This window comes from Cydia amplana, chromosome 17 (genome assembly GCF_948474715.1).
Source record: "Cydia amplana chromosome 17, ilCydAmpl1.1, whole genome shotgun sequence".
Classification (NCBI taxonomy): Eukaryota; Metazoa; Arthropoda; class Insecta; order Lepidoptera; family Tortricidae; genus Cydia; species Cydia amplana.
In genome coordinates this window covers 14660958-14680270 of record NC_086085.1, presented here as the reverse complement: position 1 = coordinate 14680270, position 19313 = coordinate 14660958, and the positions used below count along the sequence as shown (strand labels likewise).

The window sequence follows — 19313 nt, the reverse complement described above, 5'->3', positions numbered from 1 at the left end:
TCGAATTAGGTATTTAACCTCGTGCCGCCCGAGGCCAGCTTTTAGACTCAGATACCCCTGTGCGCGAACCATACAAAATTGTAGCCAAGGAAGTTGGAACCTTGTTGTATTTTCAGTTGGGTTGAATTTCATTTGTTCGAAAATGTTACTTGACAAATGAAATGCTACCTACTTCGTTATTAATTAAGGTTGACATTCCATCGAAACCGAGTGTACATCTAAACTGTAGGGTTGCCAGATCGAAAGGCGCTATTATCGGGAAAAAATATCAATTTTTCGGGATTTTGGGACTTAAGTCGGAAAAAAAACCATTCAAATTAAAGTAATTGTATTAATAACAACGATATTTTACATTATTGGCACTACGTCAGCTGCTCTTCCCATTACGGTTCGACGCGGGTCGCTCGCTCGCTCGACGACAGTTCGGAACTTGAAATTATTGTTTTATAACGTGAAACCGTTTTTCGGGACAATTTTCACTTGGTCGGGAATCGGGAACACATGCTAAAAATCGGGGGAATCCCGCCAAATCCCGACCATCTGGCAACCCTAATCTAAAGGTACATTGCACGAGGATAAAATTTGGCTCTTGCGGATCTAATTCGCGAATTTAGAGACCCCTCTAGTATATTTCTTGTCTATGTTGCTAGCTACTATGCCTGTACATGGTTCCTGTGGAATATCTGCAGCGCCTCCCACTGTTTAGTGTGCAGCAATATATGTGGCCGCCGATTACGCATGTGCTCTACTGCCTCCGCCGGAGACCAGCCGTTTTTCTAAAAAAATAAACACCTTATTAACATTTATGAAAAATCCATTGAACGTTATGGTCGAAAACTGTGCCGCAAATCAGTATCACTACACCTTATAAAACAAAGTCCCCCGCCGCGTCTGTCTGTTTGTATGTTCGCGATAAACTCAAATCTACTAAACGTATTTCCATGCAGTTTTCACCTATCGATAGAGTGATTCTCGAGGAAGGTTTGTGTATCATTTGTTAACCCGTTCGAAGCCGCCGGGTTGCTAGTATCTTATACAATTAAATACAGGTCGATTCACGAATGGAATGAATGAGTGAATGGAAATATCTGTGTGTATCAGATTAACCAAAAAAATTGTGAATGGCTGTCACAGAATGATAGATACAATTCGTTTCGTTCATTCCATTTGTGTCAGCTTTCGTGATTCGACCGGGTCCGTTTCTCTAAAGCTTGTAACTTGTAATACAAGTGGAAGCCCCTTTATAACAGAAGCTGTCCAAAAGTGCGATAAATGCGATTTTGCTCACTGAGTGAGACAAAATGACATTCAAGTGACCTTTATAGTCAAATGTCATTTCAACATGCGGGGTCTAATAAAAGTTCGAAATACTTGGGTTTATTATTTCTGTCCCTTTCACACTGTTAGCAAAAAAAGCTCGTGAATCTATTATAGAATATTTCGCTTGCACGGGACTCAAAATAAGCACTCGAAGAAATATCAAACTTTGATCTCTTGTTGTACAAATAACTATATTCGTTTAAAAATCAAAATTGTTATATGCCTCTCCATCGAACTTCTGTTTAGTTAGTAAAGTCTGTGTTATATTTATAAACTTACCATCATAAGGTAGCAGCCGACTAGCGTGGCGCTGCGGGTCCGCCCGGCCTTGCAGTGCACGTACACAGTGCCGCTGTTCACCGGGTTCTCACTTGTTATCCGCTTTATTTTACTGTCCATTGGCAGAAACCTGGAACGACAATATATACAACTTTAAGGTGTACATGTAAATGACATGTAAAGGTTACGTACCGTATGTAATAAACTCAAGTAGAAATGGACCGGGATGGTCATTTAATTTTAAAAACCGGACCCCTGAAGAAACAAATTGGTGACCCCTGCGCTATGGCGTAGATGTTATCTACTGCTGAGTAATAATAAAGAAATGGCAAATGAAGTGAAAGAGAGCATTTGTTATACAAGCCTTGTAAATGATAATTAATTTACAAGGTTAAATGATTGTGGACCTTATTCCAAAGTTATAAGGTTTACCAATGGTGAGTCAAGTACATAGGTACTTTACCTAATTATCTAAATAAACAGACTAAGGCTCACCTGTTAATGAACCTAACTCCTTCGTACAGCTTGTCCTGGTCGGGGGTCTCGAATATGTCTGTGGTCGCTAGCTGAAGGAACTCTACGCCGTGCTCGCGCCATTTCTGCAACAAGCAATGATAAACATAACGATAAATTGAGCAGTTCTTGTTTATTACTAGCGACCCGCCCCGGCTTCGCCCGAGTTAACAAATTATACAAGGTTTATGAATCACTCTATCTATTTAAAAAAACTTCTAATATTTAAAATCCGTTGCGTAGTTTTAAAGATCTAAGCATACAGACAGAGAGACAGCGGGAAGCGACTTTGTTTTATACTATGTAGTGATACTGCACAACGAAGCGTGCAAAAAATATGTACCTACACAATCAATCCCAAAGAATTTAAAAAAAATAACATTTATTGGGTTTTCAAAGATGGCAACCATTTTTGAAAACCCAATCAAATCAATGTTCTTTTTAGGGTTCCGTAGCCAAATGGCAAAAAACGGAACCCTTATAGATTCGTCATGTCTGTCTGTCTGTCTGTCGGTCCGTATGTCACAGCCACTTTTCTCCGAAACTATAAGAACTATACTGTTGAAACTTGGTAAGTAGATGTATTCTGTGAACCGCATTAAGATTTTCACACAAAAAAAACAATAAATTTTTGGGGTTCCCCATACTTCGAACTGAAACTCAAAAATTTTTTTTTCATCAAACCCATACGTGTGGGGTATCTATGGATAGGTCTTCAAAAATGATATTGAGGTTTCTAATATCATTTTTTTCCAAACTGAATAGTTTGCGCGAGAGACACTTCCAAAGTGGTAAAATGTGTGTCCCCCCCCCCCCCCCCCCCTAACTTCTAAAATAAGAGAATGATAAAACTAAAAAAACTATATGATGTACATTACCATGTAAACTTCCACCGAAAATTGGTTTGAACGAGATGTAGCAAGTAGTTTTTTTTTAATACGTCATAAATCGCCTAAATGCGGAACCCTTCATGGGCGAGTCCGACTCGCACTTGGCCGCTTTTTATTTTAACTTGGAGACCCTCGATGTTCGAGTGCACATTGGGTACAGTAATCATCATTAGAAGTACCTAAGAGGATTAGGTGTTAAAAATTACCTACGCTCGCTCTTATTCTCTTAACAATAAAGTTTACAGCTACTTTTGAACAAAATCAACAATGGCGTTGATGATAGGTTTTCTATATAGTACACATTTTTTTTCTTATTATTATTCTAATAAACGAGGAAGTCGAAAACTATACTATAAGTATAGGTACCTAATATAAATAAAACATGACATCTCGCACGCACGCATTAGGATCTACCAACGCGATCTATTTACTAACAAAGACCCTACAGATAATGTACATGTTCACTTATCGTAACATAACGATCATTCATAAAGAAAAAGGAATATATTGGGAACAATATACATTTGTCTCTGAACTGTGAACTTTATTTACATTTGAAAAATCTGTTCTGTTGTTTACCGCTACGCATTTTAAAGACTAAAAAAATAGTCGACGTCAAAGATATGTTTACATTTTTCGCCTTAGTTCCGGCTTCGCAGGGGTTAACAAATTAACCATAAACCTTCCTCTTGAATCACACTATATATTTTAAATAAAACCGGCCAAGTGCGAGTCGGACTCGCGCGCGGAGGGTTCCGCACCATCAACAAAAAATAGAGCAAAACAAGCAAAAAAACGGTCACCCATCCAAGTACTGACCCCGCCCGACGTTGCTTAACTTCGGACAAAATTCACGTTTGTTGTAAGGGAGCCCCACTTAAATCTTTATTTTATTCTGTTTTTAGTATTTGTTGTTATAGCGGCAACAGAAATACATCATCTGTGAAAATTTCAACTGTTTATCTATCACGGTTCGTGAGATACAGCCTGGTGACAGACGGACGGACGGACGGACAGCGGAGTCTTAGTAATAGGGTCCCGTTTTTACCCTTAGGGTACAGAACCCTAAAAACCGCATCAAAATTCTTTGCGTAGTTTTTAAAATCTAATCATACATAGGGACAGACATACAGCGGGAAGCGACTTTGTTTTATACTATGTAGTGAGGAGTTAGGTGCAAAAGTGTAAACATATCTTTGACGTCGATTGTACAAGCACTCTTAACCGTTTGCGGGGCTTTAAAAGCAATATCGCTGAATATGAATGTTATAAATGGGTATAAAGTTATGAATAAAACAATGAAATTGAAGCAGTAAATTACTCATTAACATCGTAGAATTCTTGCGGGAAATATCCAGATCACGTAGAACATGAACATGCCACAGGAATTATTGTAACAAAATTAATTATACATAGATCATTAAAATCCTGTATTACTGTAATTAAAGAAGTTCGATATCATGTCACGTCACAGAATAAATAATAGTAGGTACTAGGTACAGAAGATTCACTCTCTAACAAAACGCGTTTATTACGACAAATATGGCCGCTAGGTAGCGCAAGCGCGAGCAAGCGTCCGTTCCGTTCGGTGCGCGGCAACTACTATGGCTAGACACCAAAATTGGTGTGGGCCGCATGTACTTGTAGCGACGCGAAGAAATCGCGGAATGAGCCACGCCTGGTCATGTCTAATATCGAGGCTCCTAAGATAATAAACTTATAATTAACATCACTTTAAAGCTCGTGCACATATTATTAAAAAAGTTAAGTGCTCCTATTGAGAATCTTAAACAAAATGCCCTTCATGTCAATCAAAATACCAGCGCGAGCTACGCGCTAAGAGCGTAGCCAATAATGCGGGAAAAACCATATGTAGCGAAGAGCGCCTATGAACGCCTATTTAGCGTTGGCGGTAAATGTGCTAATGAATAATAGCTAATGTTAGTCATAACAAATAAGGAGAATAGCAATGTTTTTATTATATTTACCTGGTGAGTTTTGTTAGACATTATGAGAAAGGAAGTCCTCATATAATTATGCATTTCAACTAAATTAATATAGGAATTTTTCAAATAACATCCAAAAAATGGAGACAAATCAGACAGCATTAGGAAAATTCCGAATTAACATTCTTGAAACGAATATACATACACACAAACAGGCAGGCACCGCCGGGGGCTTTCCCAACTAGCAAATTATGTCATAAGAAAGGCAGTATTATGTTTCTCTTTCAGCTATTTGGTTGAGAGAAGGATCCGACGACGCGATTTGGGCGCACTTCTTCTTTCAGCTTTTTAGTTGAAAGAATATTGTGAGAGTGTCATATGAATGTTTTATGAGGTGTAATGTAGTGACTAGCAAAAATGTCAGAATCTTACCTCAGCATCGTTTGAAAATATCTTTAATTCATATGTCTCATTCATTGACACTACTGCCTTTAAGTTTTCCTCCTCCTTCAACTAAAAAAAAAACACATTTACATTTTAAGATTTACATTCGATTTCATCATACCTCATCCAGCCAAAAAAATATAGCATAGCAAGTTGTTGAATTCAAATTGACCCTCAGCCAAAGTTCAATTATTAATTTTCAAGATTGTGTTTTGGATTGCAAATTTTTTTTTAGAGAGCGAAAGAGAGAGATCTTTATGCCAGTAGTAAGTGGTGCCTGTTGGGTTTTGGGTTAAAGTTATAGCTAGTGCCTGTGGAACACTTGAATAGTGCATAGGGCATAGTTTTTGATTTCTTTTATATTAACTTTATACACTTATAGAGTTACAATTTCAACTAATCTTATGAGAAATAGCAGTAATGCCCCCCATTACCAGTTAGCCAGCTGAAGCAAGTAGCTTAGTTCAAACTAATCAATTCGTTTTTTCAGGGGTCCGGTTCTTAAAATAAAATGACCATAGCTGTCCTTTTCTCCTTGAGTTTATTAAATAAGCAAAAAATAAAATAGGTTGACGATCCGCATTGGGACCACCATCTGGTGACCCCTATTCTAAACGCTGATCTAATTCACATACTTTACAATGTATCACAAATTGGAGTATTAAGTACAAAACTCTTGTTCTTTATACACTAAACCTTGGTATTGACATTTGTAGTTCATACAATAAGCCAGCACTTTAACTGGTAATTGTTTGCCATTAGTTTATGATACTGGTTCAATTACTAATCACTGAACAAACACATTATTGACATAAAAGGCCTACAACTAATATACCCATACCAAACTAACATTAAGTACATATTTCAAGTATAACTAAGACATACATTAACAAACAAAGTTAGCAAAACTATGCAAATAAGTAAACCAAACGTCATACTACCCTGACCATTCATTCAATTAAACTAAATTCCCTTTCAAAAAGTTTCACTTTCCAATGCAAAAACTTCAGATTATAACCTCAAATGAGTACCTGTTTCGTCATCCCCTGGAAAGGCAGGGCGCCAAGGATCACCGTGTCATCCATCCGGTCATACCAGCGCCGGCTGGTCATCCGCTCCATCATCACATTATACAATAAGGTTGGATAGAACGTCACCCTCGCGAACATAGCTGTGCCCTAGAATGTACAGTTAACTTAAAACACCAACGGTTGGAATGAACCGGTGTCCAAGACATGCCACTCGGTAATGAAGATGCCGTACCATGGTGAAAGCGGTCGTGGTGGGGCGATTTGAATTAATTTTGTTGTGTGTCCTCCTTTGAAACTGCTTGCTCGGATCAGCTGTCAGTTTGTACACATGACAGTGACAGTGACGTTTTGTAATGTTGCCAACTTATTGTAAGAGTTAAAATCTGCCATTCATTAACATTGATTTGTTGGTCATGCGTAGACCTAACCTAGCCACAATTTTCGTGTCGTGCATTGCATATACTTCAGTAAGGTCGCGAGGAAGGTTTCTATTAAAAATATTTAAAGATATAACCCCTCAGCTGTGGGAAGTATTTGTCTCCAGCTTTTAATGTTGGTGATTGCTGGATAGTGAATACTGGGTTTTAAGACGCGTTCAAATTGAATTTAACGCTCTTTGTTGAACGCAGCGCAGCTAAAGGCCGTACCGTTGTGCTAAATTTGAAACATTGAAAAGGAGCTGTCAAAATTCTAGTGATCTTTTTGAATACCTTTTTAAAATAGAGTAAAATTATACCAAAAAAATAGAAATGTGAAATTATTAGTGCAAAAATAAATTATCTTCGCCTGCGGGACACCTCGAGCGGGATCGGTCTTTAACTTGTAAGTAACCTAGGCGTTAGTTTGACGAGATAATAAAAATGTTTTAATGTGCTGTAATGCCGCATAATGTTATCGATTTGTGATTGTTCAAAACAGAATGCGGTTGTAAATGTGTTTTCGCTTCTAGCTTCTGACTGCGGCTTGCGACATGGTCGTAATTTTACTTGTGCAAAATAATTGGCTTTAAAAAACCCTATAATCTTCTTATCTGCCTCTATGTACTCTATATACCCATTATTTGTCTAATTTACTATATTCCAAATTATTTATATATTTAACTATTAACTTTTCGGTTCCAGCTGTTCCTTTAGGTAGCCAGTGCATCTAAAGAAATAAATTTAGACAGATTAAATAAAACACATAATTAATAGCTAAAGTGTCATTCAATAGAACTTGCGAACTATGTAAACAAAAGTTACTAGTAATTTGACATTTAGTGTCAATTCTAGTATGGCGGTTTGTTTACATAGTTAGCAAGTTCTATTACATAAAGGGCCAGTGGACCTTGAAAGATTTATATATGAATAATATTTAAACACCCATGTATTTAAGCCATATAGTTCCTGCTTGCAGTTTTGTCTAAGTTGGAGGTAGCCTTTTAAAGTCAAGTTGTAAATAAAATAAATAAATGTCTAAATGAGTAGTGTGAAATTAAATATAGTTAGATATTGCCACCTCTCTCTAGCAGAATGCAGTTATTTGCAGGAATGCAAGCAAGACTGTATACAGGGCCCGTATGAAAAAAATCTTGAAAGAAACATATTAATCACCATATAAAACAGTAATAGTTTGTTTTCCCCATGTTGGCTCGAGCCATGGATCCTGTGGAGGAGGCTGTGCTAGTGAGTAAGACCCCTCCCGTCCCGGACACACCTAGGGTACATGCAAAATGCCACAACCGTCCACATACCAGGTGGTCCTCTGTACTTGACATAATACTTTTATTATAAATATTTTATATTACAATGTTTTTGAAATCCAAATTGTTAAAATGTTTATTATTATGTACACTTATAAATAGTAGGATTAAAGCAAGAATTAGGTTCAGTTCGGTAAAATGATAACTGATAATACTACATAATATATAGTAGTGAAAATACTCTATTTACTCTAATTAAACTTTTCACTTTACTTACCACTTATTTATTAACTTGAAGCAATATAATAGTTTTGTAAATATTATTTTAATTGTTTGTATGTTTTATGAGTACATATATTTTTTTAAACTTAAAGAATATGTAACTTTGTGGTCAATTCTTATTGGATTTCAAGAACATTACTTACCACATAATATTATAACATTTACTTTATTTACACAATTCCATACTGCATGTTATATTTGTTACACTAAGCAGAATGTTGCTATTGTTGCTGCTTCCATTTAGGTTATATTTTAGCTTTTTTATACTAAGAAATTATGCTAAATACTATGCATTGATACTTATGGCTATTATTGCATGCTTATACTTTTAAAAATATTTCTTTAGATATTAACAATATTTTTTTATTTATTAATAAATTATCACATTTAAACCCTACAATTAAAATATATAAACCAAACCAATTATAATATTTGTTGATAAAATACTTGCTCAATTTCTATGTGAACAATTAAAACATTGATCCTATCTCATTTGTATATTCTATTTTTATTAGATTGACGCATGTTAGGGTGGTTTCTTAGAGTTAGAGTTAATAATTGGCTTGAGTAGCAGTTATAGGTAAGTACCTTATTTCCGTGCTGTATCTGTTGTACAAACATAGTACAACTTACAAAAAAAAAATTTTTTTTTATTAAAAACCTATTTTTCCAAGAAATGTCCTTATGTCCACTATCATCTTAAATTACTGGTTCTTGAAACTGTAAGCAATACAGAATACGTATTTTGATAAGAAAAAATCATGGCGTCAATCAGTTTATTATTCCTCATTGTAATAACTTGTTTATTCAATATTTTTTGTATACTGAATATTCATTCAAATACAAGTTTTCACTTTGTGTTATTTACCCTATGGGGTAACTAACTCGTCTATCGTCAGTCAACCGTATCTGAAATTACGCTCTGTTAATGTTAATAGTAACATTTGTTACCATAGCAACCTCACTGTTTGCGTTATTGCAAAAACTACTTTAAATTCACATACGGAAAGTTCAAATTCTTAACTAACGTCAACTCTGTAAGAGCTTCTTAAAACTACTAATCGATAAACAATACTCACACAACACTGGCACACTGGCACGTCCATCGACAATCAATTGTTTTTTTAACGATTCGGGTTTTTCGCGCCATTGATAAATCTCGATGAAAAAGTTTTCCCAGAGCGAGACGGGCTTATCTGTCTCGTGTAAATGCGTCTCGTTCTAACGTAGCGCGTGTTTTGAACCTGTCAGTCGCGAGGTGACTCAGCGGCGTAGCGCTGTGTGCTGTCGAATGTGTTGTGAAAATTTTGCGATGGGAAAAATATTCGAGTGAGTTTTCTATTTTATTGTTAATATACCTACTGTTTATGGCAAATTATAATCATTGTTAACAATTTACTTAAAATTGGTATACTTAATATTTAATTCCTTGAATAAAATAATACTTTGTTTCTTAGGTACTTAATTTATTTCCTTACTAATTAATATATATAAAAAAGTGTACTAACAGTAATTATGGTATGTAGATTACACTATGTAATCTTACACTAGGTAAAAACGTATGAAGTTTACTTATATCCATATGTCCTATTGATTTTTTCTAAGTATAGCTACTCGATTAATAATAGATTACATTGACATTGTATTAGTAGATTTAATCTCTTTATCGTCAATCGATTTAAAAATAACATTGTTATTCTGTGAGCGTATATAATATAAATGTATCATAAAGTAAAACCAAGATTACACATGTGAATGTGCGGATAATTTCAAAAAAGTTGGAATACTTTCATTTTGAAAACTAAAAATTTCGATCCCCATACAAAAGTATGAGAAGTTGCCGAAATTTTTCTATGTGAAAATGCCGTAGTTTTGGAAATTTCCGACGGCACATAAGTAGGTACATAATCAAGAAAATAATTATATACCTAGTTGTATACCTATCTATAAAAAGAATTTCAAGTTTCGTGACTATACTTTGTACCTTATTCAAGAATAGTAACGTAAACTCGACTTATTCTTGCCAGTTTAAGTTAAAATTACTTACAACGAGCAGAAAGGTCAAAATGTCAAGTTTCCACGACCTTATCCCAATGTTGTTAAACCATAAGTCAACACTTCTTACATTTCCATTCAGACTCGAGCCGATTGTAAACATCCGTACTTAAATGTACACGTACAGTCGAGTTCACAAACATCTTTACAAGCCAACGTTCCAATAGTTATTTTCGATACAAGTGCGAAAAAGAGGAAATTCGAAACGAGTGGCGATAAATTAAAACACGACCGAAGGGAGTGTTTTAAATCGACACGAGTTGCGAATTACTTATTCGCACGTGTATCGAACAACGTTTTACAGTACATATGGCACTTTAAAGTTTCGACATACGCACGAAAAGTGCTATTTTACGCACTAGTGCGGAAAAGTAGCCCCATATGTACTGTAAAAATATTTACACGCATCTGTCAATAAGTTCGCAAATTGCGGGCATTTTTCTTTGTCACTCTAATTACGCCTTCATTGGAGAATTTCTGTTTTCACGGTAGCCCCTAAGGTCGTGTAAATATATTTTGGAACGTTGGTTTGTAAAGATATTTGTGAACTCGACCGTACTAACAGAAGTGTACCGTGCAAAAGCCTGCATTATGCCTTCGCAGTAAGGATTACATATAACACATAACATTACATAGTTTAACACTGTGGATGGTACTGTACTTTTGTTGACATATCGTTTCACGTACCTAAAGGCGCTAGAGCGTGGTAGTGGTAGCCTTTTAAATCCGTCATGTTAATACAGACTATAGAAAAGCGTGTATCACACGCCAAGATAGACCAGAGAGATATATTTAGTTCCACTGTAAAATAAAACTTAAGTTTTACTCAAGAAAATCAGAGCGTTGGGTTTGTCAATAAAAAATTGCCTACAGATTTTTAAAGGATCAGAAACGCGCATGTGTCCTTTGAGGCGTGACAAAGCGTCCTATAGGCTGTGGTGTGGTATCCGTGACCGCTTATTATAAATTCAAAATATTCCAATTACGGTTAGTCTTTTTTCGCCATATTTGGCCCATGCGAGTCCCAGTCCCGCCCGTGACTCAGAGTGACTAAACACAGGTTATTTGCGTGATATGCGAAGATTTACAACTAAATAATTATTCAGTAAAACATTGGGGACATTATTCAATTCAAAATAGTCAACACAGTTAGTCTTTCTTCGCCATGATTGGCCCATGCGAGTCCCAGTCCCGCCCGTGACTCAGAATGACTAAACACAGGTTATGTGCGTGATATGAGAGGATTTATAATTAGGTAATTAGTCACTATTATAACATTCGGGCATTATTTTAATTTGGGACTGTTTTGTGACGATTATAGGTAAATATTATAGCTAGTTTAACCACTATAAGTAATGTGTATATTTATTTGTACAGTAACGAAGCGCGCAAAAGACATAATTATATGACTTGCTCTTATGGCTCTAAAAAATATTGTATCTGATATTCAGTAGGTAGGTATATATGCCAACATTGCCAACATACTGTTTACATTACATTTATCAATAAGAAGATTCTTATAATCTGGGGAAAATATGTGGACACTAATCCATGGTATTTTATTTTATAGTAGTCTAACAAACCTTAGCTCTTGTACTAGTTGTACTGAATGTCGGGTTTAGTATTAGCTAGAATTTTAATATTATGTATGTATATAAAAAAACCTGATATTAAAACAAACACGTTAAGGTCGGAGAAAAAAACCGCTGGTTACGTTCATGTAGTGTACCTAAATTAAACCATTGCATATAGCTAGACCTTTTCTTTGAGTGACATAGTTTTCCTAATAAAATTCCAAAAATACGAATCCTTGAAATTAAATTATTAGACTTTTGAAAGCGGAAAAAATTTCGATAAAGCGTTTCAAGAACGGAAGGAAGTCGATAGACAAATGAGAACCAAGCTACGACCTTGAGAAGCCCAACCCAGACCGCACCTAATGTATTAATTTTTCACTATTAGTTCTATTTCAGGACCGTAGAATAATTTATAGCCACATTGGACGTACGAGCTAGTTTCACACGGTATTTCACGTTTTACTACGATTGTAAAGCTGATACCAGCTATTGATAAAACATTTACTTGACATGAGTCTAGTCTACCAGTATAGGTATACATTTAAATACTAGATTCGTAACTACAAGGTCCATATTGGGTCGCATAATAATTGATTGTCCTAATGTAATGTTACGCATAAAACTAATTTCGCATAATTGTTATTGTGCTGAAACTATTCATATTTCTGAAAAATTATAAAAGAAACCTTACCTAACCTACCCTGTTCTACACAACCTATGCAAAATATTTTCGAAAATACTTTCTATTTCAGCTGGAGAAAAATTATGCGAAAAGAGTTTTATGCGTAACATTACATTAGGACAATCAATTATTATGCGACGAGATACGATACGACCCCGTAACTGCGACTATTCGGAGGGTATGGGCTAAAATGATGGTTTAGTAGACTTCTAAAATTGTAATGTAGGCGAAAAAAGTCTTAACTAAATAAATAATATATATATTAAGGACAATCGTACATAGATCGACCTATTAGCCCCAAAGTAAACGTTACTTAGGTACTAACTGCTGTGGCGCAACGACCCGAAGTGGATCTTAGCCTCCGACACCAAAGACCGCTATGCAACAACAACAACAACACAATTTCCAATACAACTGCTGCCATAATACTGCCTCAGGGGAAATATTACGATGGAATATGGTCCGTACTAAGGAGGGATCGACACGGGGCTCAGACCTAGTTATATCCACGAAATTTGCACGGGAATTGAGGTATAGACATGGCAATAAAATCTTGCCATAAAGATGAAAGCAACGTAGTGTGTTTAGGATTTATAGTTTCAAACGTAAGCTTTTATTAAGTAGGTATCGCTATAGAAATTGTTGCCATTATTAAATTGTATATTATTATAAGGATTCCGAATTAAGGTTCTGCTAACCTAGACTGCCGAGAGGGATTAAAGCGGCTGAGCGTAAATCTAGTCTGCGATGCGAGCCCCTTAGTCACAGAATAAATAAATAGGTAATACTGGTACGGTGCAGTCATGTCTAAAGATATAAAAATCGATCTAGCTAGGCCTTTTATATGTTTTCCGAGCAAAGCTGGGTCTCCCAGATATTATCTATTGTCACAGCAAGGAACTATAGCTAGCGTGTCCCGAATAGGGCAATACCTATGTATTAAAAAAGCGGCCCACCCACTTGATAGTTGATGGGGGTTGTCTAGTTGGATCAGCCATGCTTGCATGTTGCGGTGCACGGTACATTGTGGTGGTTGAATATTGACGAGCTATAGAAAGCGGGTGGATACCTAAACTGTTTGAAGTACCAATGATATACTTATACCCTTTTTCTGCTAAAATATGCCTGGACTGCCTGGTTTCGAAACACGACTATGTTGGTTTGGATGGCAGTATGATGGCTTCAGCTTCACGCAACGTAGTGAGACGACTTATTATGTTGCGTCTCGACTAGTTCTTTCGATACTTAGCAGTTCAAATGTTTAAGTATACTCTTTCAAGTCTCCTTCTATAATGAGGGAAATGACTCAGCGATCTGCATACGATCCCCTACGACCGTGACATTCCCCTTTGTTTCAAACCTGTTCATTAACTGTCCCTGCTTAGGGCTCCAACACGTGTTCCATATTCGACACACTTGCCCATTCGTAAACCTTATCACAAAGACATAAGAGCTAACAAATGTAATTTAACGATTCCTGGATCGATACCCGAATCGCGTTGTCATGGAAACCCGCAGACACTTTTACTTGGTTCGTGTGAAGCACCGAGCGCACGTCGTTGGATAGTTATACTTTGGGTGCAACAGAAAGACTGCAGGTGAACCTTATGATGTTGCAATAAGGTTTAGATCAGTTAACTGCATTAACGATGATACTGCTGGCGAATAGAAACGTTCCCTTTAGTGTAACTTCCAATCTCATTTCTTTAACTATTCATTGGTACAATTCTTGGTGACCAAAAATAATTCTTAAAGTGGAACGTACGTTTTAGTTAACAAAATTGATTGGAATACAGAGAATAAGGTTCTCATTTATTTCTTTTTTCCAAAAATTATGAAACAAATAGGTACCTAGTAGGTACTACCTACATAGTCCTTTTCTTAAATTTTCATACTACATACTTGTGTCTGTTAATTTTCACCACAGTCATACATACACCCCACAAATACCTTTGTGACAATTACGCGTTACTTTGCAATCTTATATTAGTCTTATATCACATTCATTGCCACCCAGCCAAACAAGACATCCGCGCCAGGCCACAACAATTTTTCTTCATATAAAGCTGTAGGTAGACCTGGGAACGAAACCATAAAATACCCGATAGTCTGGTTTTCGGCACTGAATGTGATATCATATGGGTTTCTCTAAATCTAAATCAAACTAATAATAATGTAAACAGCTAAGCGTTAATACGCCTTTTCGTAAACAAACGATATTTAAGGCGATTTCCCCTCATTCCCACCAGACGCCGCTTTCCCGAAGTTGCGTGTCACTTTAGGGAGTTTCGGGTATGTCCCCCAACATGAATGTAAATGCCGCTGGCAATGTTCGCGACACCATGCAGATAGTCTTTAGCCGTTTAAACGTGAACATGTCAGGCTCGTTATAAAAATAGTGGCCTGTTTCGGAAATATGACAATTGTAAATGGCATTTTCTGTGCGTTCTTGAATAGAAAAGTCACCTATAGCGTTTATAACTAGGTACTCGTTGTGTCAGATATAACTGTACCTATCCCCTCACTTTTTCGGTAATTTTATGTTATTTCTACTCATAATCAAAAGCACGAGGAAAGAAAATCTTACATTTTCCTCATTCCGTTACCAATTTTCATATATAACGGGAATGGGAAAACAGGTACGACAAGTGTATCATATCATGCTGAGATATTTTTGTCTCCTATTAGAACCGAAAGAGCTCTTGATTCTGAGTGGAACAAAAAAATCCCAAATAAGTACAAAAATAGTGATACGATTGTGTTAGAAAGGCCCGAATCGAACGAATTCCATTTTCAAGTTTTAAGTGTCATTCTATGGAACTTGCTAACTATGTAAACAAACCGCCATATTGAAATTGTCTCTGAATTACTCGTAACTAGTGACTTTTGTTTACATAGTTAGCAAGTTCCATAGAATGACACTTTAGGTACAATTTTTATGTGTCCTGAAGGATATATGACTGTAGTTGACATAAAAAGTGTTGATGAAAAAGTTTTGAACTAGTGAATGATTATGTCTATACATGAAGTGAATGTAGTGGTTGTTGAACATAGAAACATACGCGTTTGGAGACAACTGGAGAAAGACCTTTACGACTCGTGAGTTTCATCATCAATTTTAATTTACCTACTCTTATTTAAATTTAGGAAAGTGAAACCTATCTGACTCAAGGTGGTATCAAAATTAGCTGAAGCCATACCAAATCGTCCAAACAGAATCAACTTATTTGTAGTTAAGCTTGGGTTTAAAAAAGAAGCCGTTTCCATGGTTACAATAACGCGGTTTAACAACCGTTATGTTAGATTCAAAAACTCATTTAATAGTTCACAGTATCTCCGCTCAAAAGTACAAATTCCAACTGGTTGTTGATGTCACATTCGATTATGCGTGATCTGCACGGCTACCACGAGTTGGCGTGTAACATTTATTTTAGCTTCTGCATGTGCTCACCATTACATCAGTGCGATCGAGTTTACCCAGTCGCTAATTGATAATAGAAAGAAAGAAAGAAAGAAAATACATTTATTTATGACACACATATGACAAAAACTTGTTGACACATATACAATGTATATATTATATACATAAAGTGCAAATGCCATAAAAGGGTCACAACTCAGCATGTAGCTGGCAAAGCCAGCGCTGTTCTTCCGTTGTGACCCAGGTGTACGCCGTTCGACGACGAGGCGGCTATGCTTTAATTAACTAATTAATAACTAATAACTACAATAATAGTGTTACAGCATACTCATTTACCTTTATTCACACATAATAAAGTACTTTATTCAGCTAATAATAAATCCATATGTTGTAGTTGCCAATGTTGCCATTATAGATCATTCGGTCAACCGTTGCCGTACTTTGACAATTTGTAACAGCCTACTAATAACGTAAATACGAAAAGTAACTCCCTCTATTTGTCTGACTATCTGTTAACTCTTCACGCTTAAAACCCTAAACCGATTTAGATTCAATTTGATATGGAGATAGTTCGAGACCCGGGAAAGAACATAAAGGATAGTATTTATCCCGGACACCATTCCACACAGATAAAGTCACGGGTAGAAGCTAGTTTAGTAATATGGTAAATTCAGCTTTTTACGATGTGATAACATGACTGTTAGTTTGGCACGAAAGTTTTAAATACTTATTATATGATCGTCATATCACGAGCTTTTATAAAACAAGTCAAATATTCAAACGGCCAAATGATAAACTCCCAAAATAAATTTGTCAATCCCCAACACCCACGCATTCGTTACGAAAAATCATTACCCTCGTTTTCCCGGTCGGCTGACAATGGCACTTTCGTCATGTCTCCAAAATAATGCGCCGCCACTTGTCCAATATGGGCACCCCATGGCCCAAGGCATACCAATATCTAACCATAACTATGGAAACATAATTTCTACGTGAAATATGTTATTTGATAAGGGACCCTATAATTGGAGAAATAGAGTTGTTATTCCAAAGTTGTTTGGAAAGTAGGAGACCATTTGAAATTACGTAAGACTCCTACATTAGATGCTTGGGTGCCGCGTTAGGCCAAAAAAGCATATCAACGTTTTATTATTAGGTGCATAGGCTCTTTTGCTATCATAGTGGAAAGGTTCAATCAACTTTATTGACACTTTTTTGTTATCCTACATTAGAATGTGCCAAATTACTTCCTGAGGCGGAAATAGATTTGTCATGTCATTTGATCATGTCCGATGTTAGAATAATTGATGGTTTTGTAATATATGCGCAGCTATTTGCTTTTCATCTATGACAAATACGAAAAAATGCGAGAAACGATGCAAACAAAGAAATGTGTTTTGCAACTAGGTAAACGATCATTCAGCGTAATTTTATCACACGAAAGAACAAATATACAATCGAGGTTTGGACCTCCAATATTTGACCACCACACCCATGAAATGCTAAGAAATAATGCCTTGCACAACGAAACACGAAAAGATAACTCCTAAAATCTAATTTGTAGGTATATATTTTCGCGCGTTTCGTTGTTCAAAATATTGCAGATGACTATACAAAGGTAATCGTTGTTTCAATTTGTTTACTTCATAAGTTCAATGAGCTCTTATAAAAAAAATCTTTAATAAGTTCAATGACCTCATAAAAATTCAATCTTCTTTCTACTCTTGCATTTACATGCTTTTACTTGCCAGCTTTTTTTATCTGCCTGTCTGCATGACCATGACGTCATATAATAGCGCCCAGATAGGTCTTAAATTCTTAATCCACCATCGGTGCCGGACGGTCGGCCGCCTAGCTATAGCGGCTATAGTTAGAATACTAAATAATGTCAGTACAATGATTTATTACGTGGTTTCAATGTCCTCTTTTAATAGTATTTTATGAAACCGTTGTTTAAGAGAGGTCAAAACAGGCGAGTGGCGTGAGTAACAATTTGAGGCGAAGCCGAAAATTGTTAATAAAGACGCCACGAGTATTTTTTGACTCAGTTAAACAACGTTGCATACAATATTTTTTCTACGACCAAGTACTTACTTTGAAATAAAATTGTAAATTTAACAAATATTTTTAATTCAAGAAGTAGCAAAAATGGGGACGGGCGGGAAAAGAATGAATGAATGAATGAAATTAAAAAAAAAAAACATGTCTATGGTTCTCTTATTTGTCAGAGATGACATTAAAAATAAAGTTGGCAACACTGTATTTCATTCAATATTTTTTAAGTGGTCATTACACGAAGTATCGTAAAATCGCCAAAAAGATACTTCGTGTAAGCACAAATTCTTTTTTGGGGAATAGACTAAAGACTTGTCTTGACAACTATAAGGTAGGGTTTTAAAGGTGTGTGCACGACCCTTTAAATGACAAATAAAAGTACGGGAGTAGAAAAAAATATTAATCATCACTTGCTTTTATGATCAGTGCGTCTGCGTGACGTCATGTAATATTAGGTCTCAATCCACCGTCGGTGCCAGACGGTCGGCCGCCGATCTGTAGGAAACTATAAGCAAAACAGTATTTTAGATACTGTTTTGCTTATAGTTTGCTTTCAAACGGAATCTGATCTACATAGATTCATCCATCAATCTTGTGGAAATTTTAGCCAATAAATCATGATGCAGATCGACAAAAGTTTGAAAAAAGCTAAGCAAATACGGCAGAATAAATTTACAAGTGAAAAAATTACTGTTTTAGGTGAGACTTTAACTCACGGCCTCTGGATTTTTCCACTATTAAATTGATTCTAAGCTTAAAATACGGCGTCGAATATATTTTTTACGTTTTTTTTTTTAAATACCTAATAGAACGGATACTTTAACTAAAAGTAAATGGCAGTAGAGATTATTATAAATGTTTTGTCGTCTTGTAGTTATTTGTCAGAAGATAATTGTCGCAGACATTGACATCGGCTCGGCCTACGCATTGTAATCAGTTTGCTCGCAAGATGACTAATTAATTATAATGATATTGCAGCCGGATTCATACATTATGTATGGGGGATTGCAAAAAACACATGTTCATAAATTAAAGTTAACGCATTTGTCGATTTACTACCGCCAGCCGCGGTAACAGTACCCCTAGTGTAAATTTCATTCGATAGCGTGACGTGTACGCGTTTGCGTTAAGTGTCAT

The 19313-nt window shown here is 36.1% G+C and overlaps 2 protein-coding genes across 2 annotated transcripts in view; one reads left to right on the top strand and one right to left on the bottom strand.

The window, feature by feature from the left end:
- Positions 1–626: 626 nt before the first annotated feature.
- LOC134655831 (phosphatidylglycerophosphatase and protein-tyrosine phosphatase 1) lies at positions 627–6779 on the bottom strand. Its single transcript, XM_063511319.1, has 6 exons — positions 6656–6779; positions 6424–6570; positions 5381–5461; positions 2095–2198; positions 1600–1729; positions 627–776 (listed from the first exon to the last, which is right to left on the bottom strand). The coding sequence occupies exons 1-6, from the start codon at positions 6656–6658 to the stop codon at positions 654–656; spliced, it is 588 nt and encodes a 195-aa protein (XP_063367389.1). The 5' UTR covers positions 6659–6779; the 3' UTR covers positions 627–653.
- A 1257-nt stretch (positions 6780–8036) lies between these two features.
- The window catches only part of LOC134655841 (tubulin polyglutamylase TTLL5), a 55744-nt gene continuing 44467 nt past the window's right edge, over positions 8037–19313 (top strand). The window contains exon 1 of the mRNA XM_063511331.1: positions 8037–8158. Within this exon, the coding sequence (XP_063367401.1) occupies positions 8046–8158 (113 nt within the window). The 5' untranslated portion in view covers positions 8037–8045. The remainder of the gene's footprint in view (positions 8159–19313) is intronic.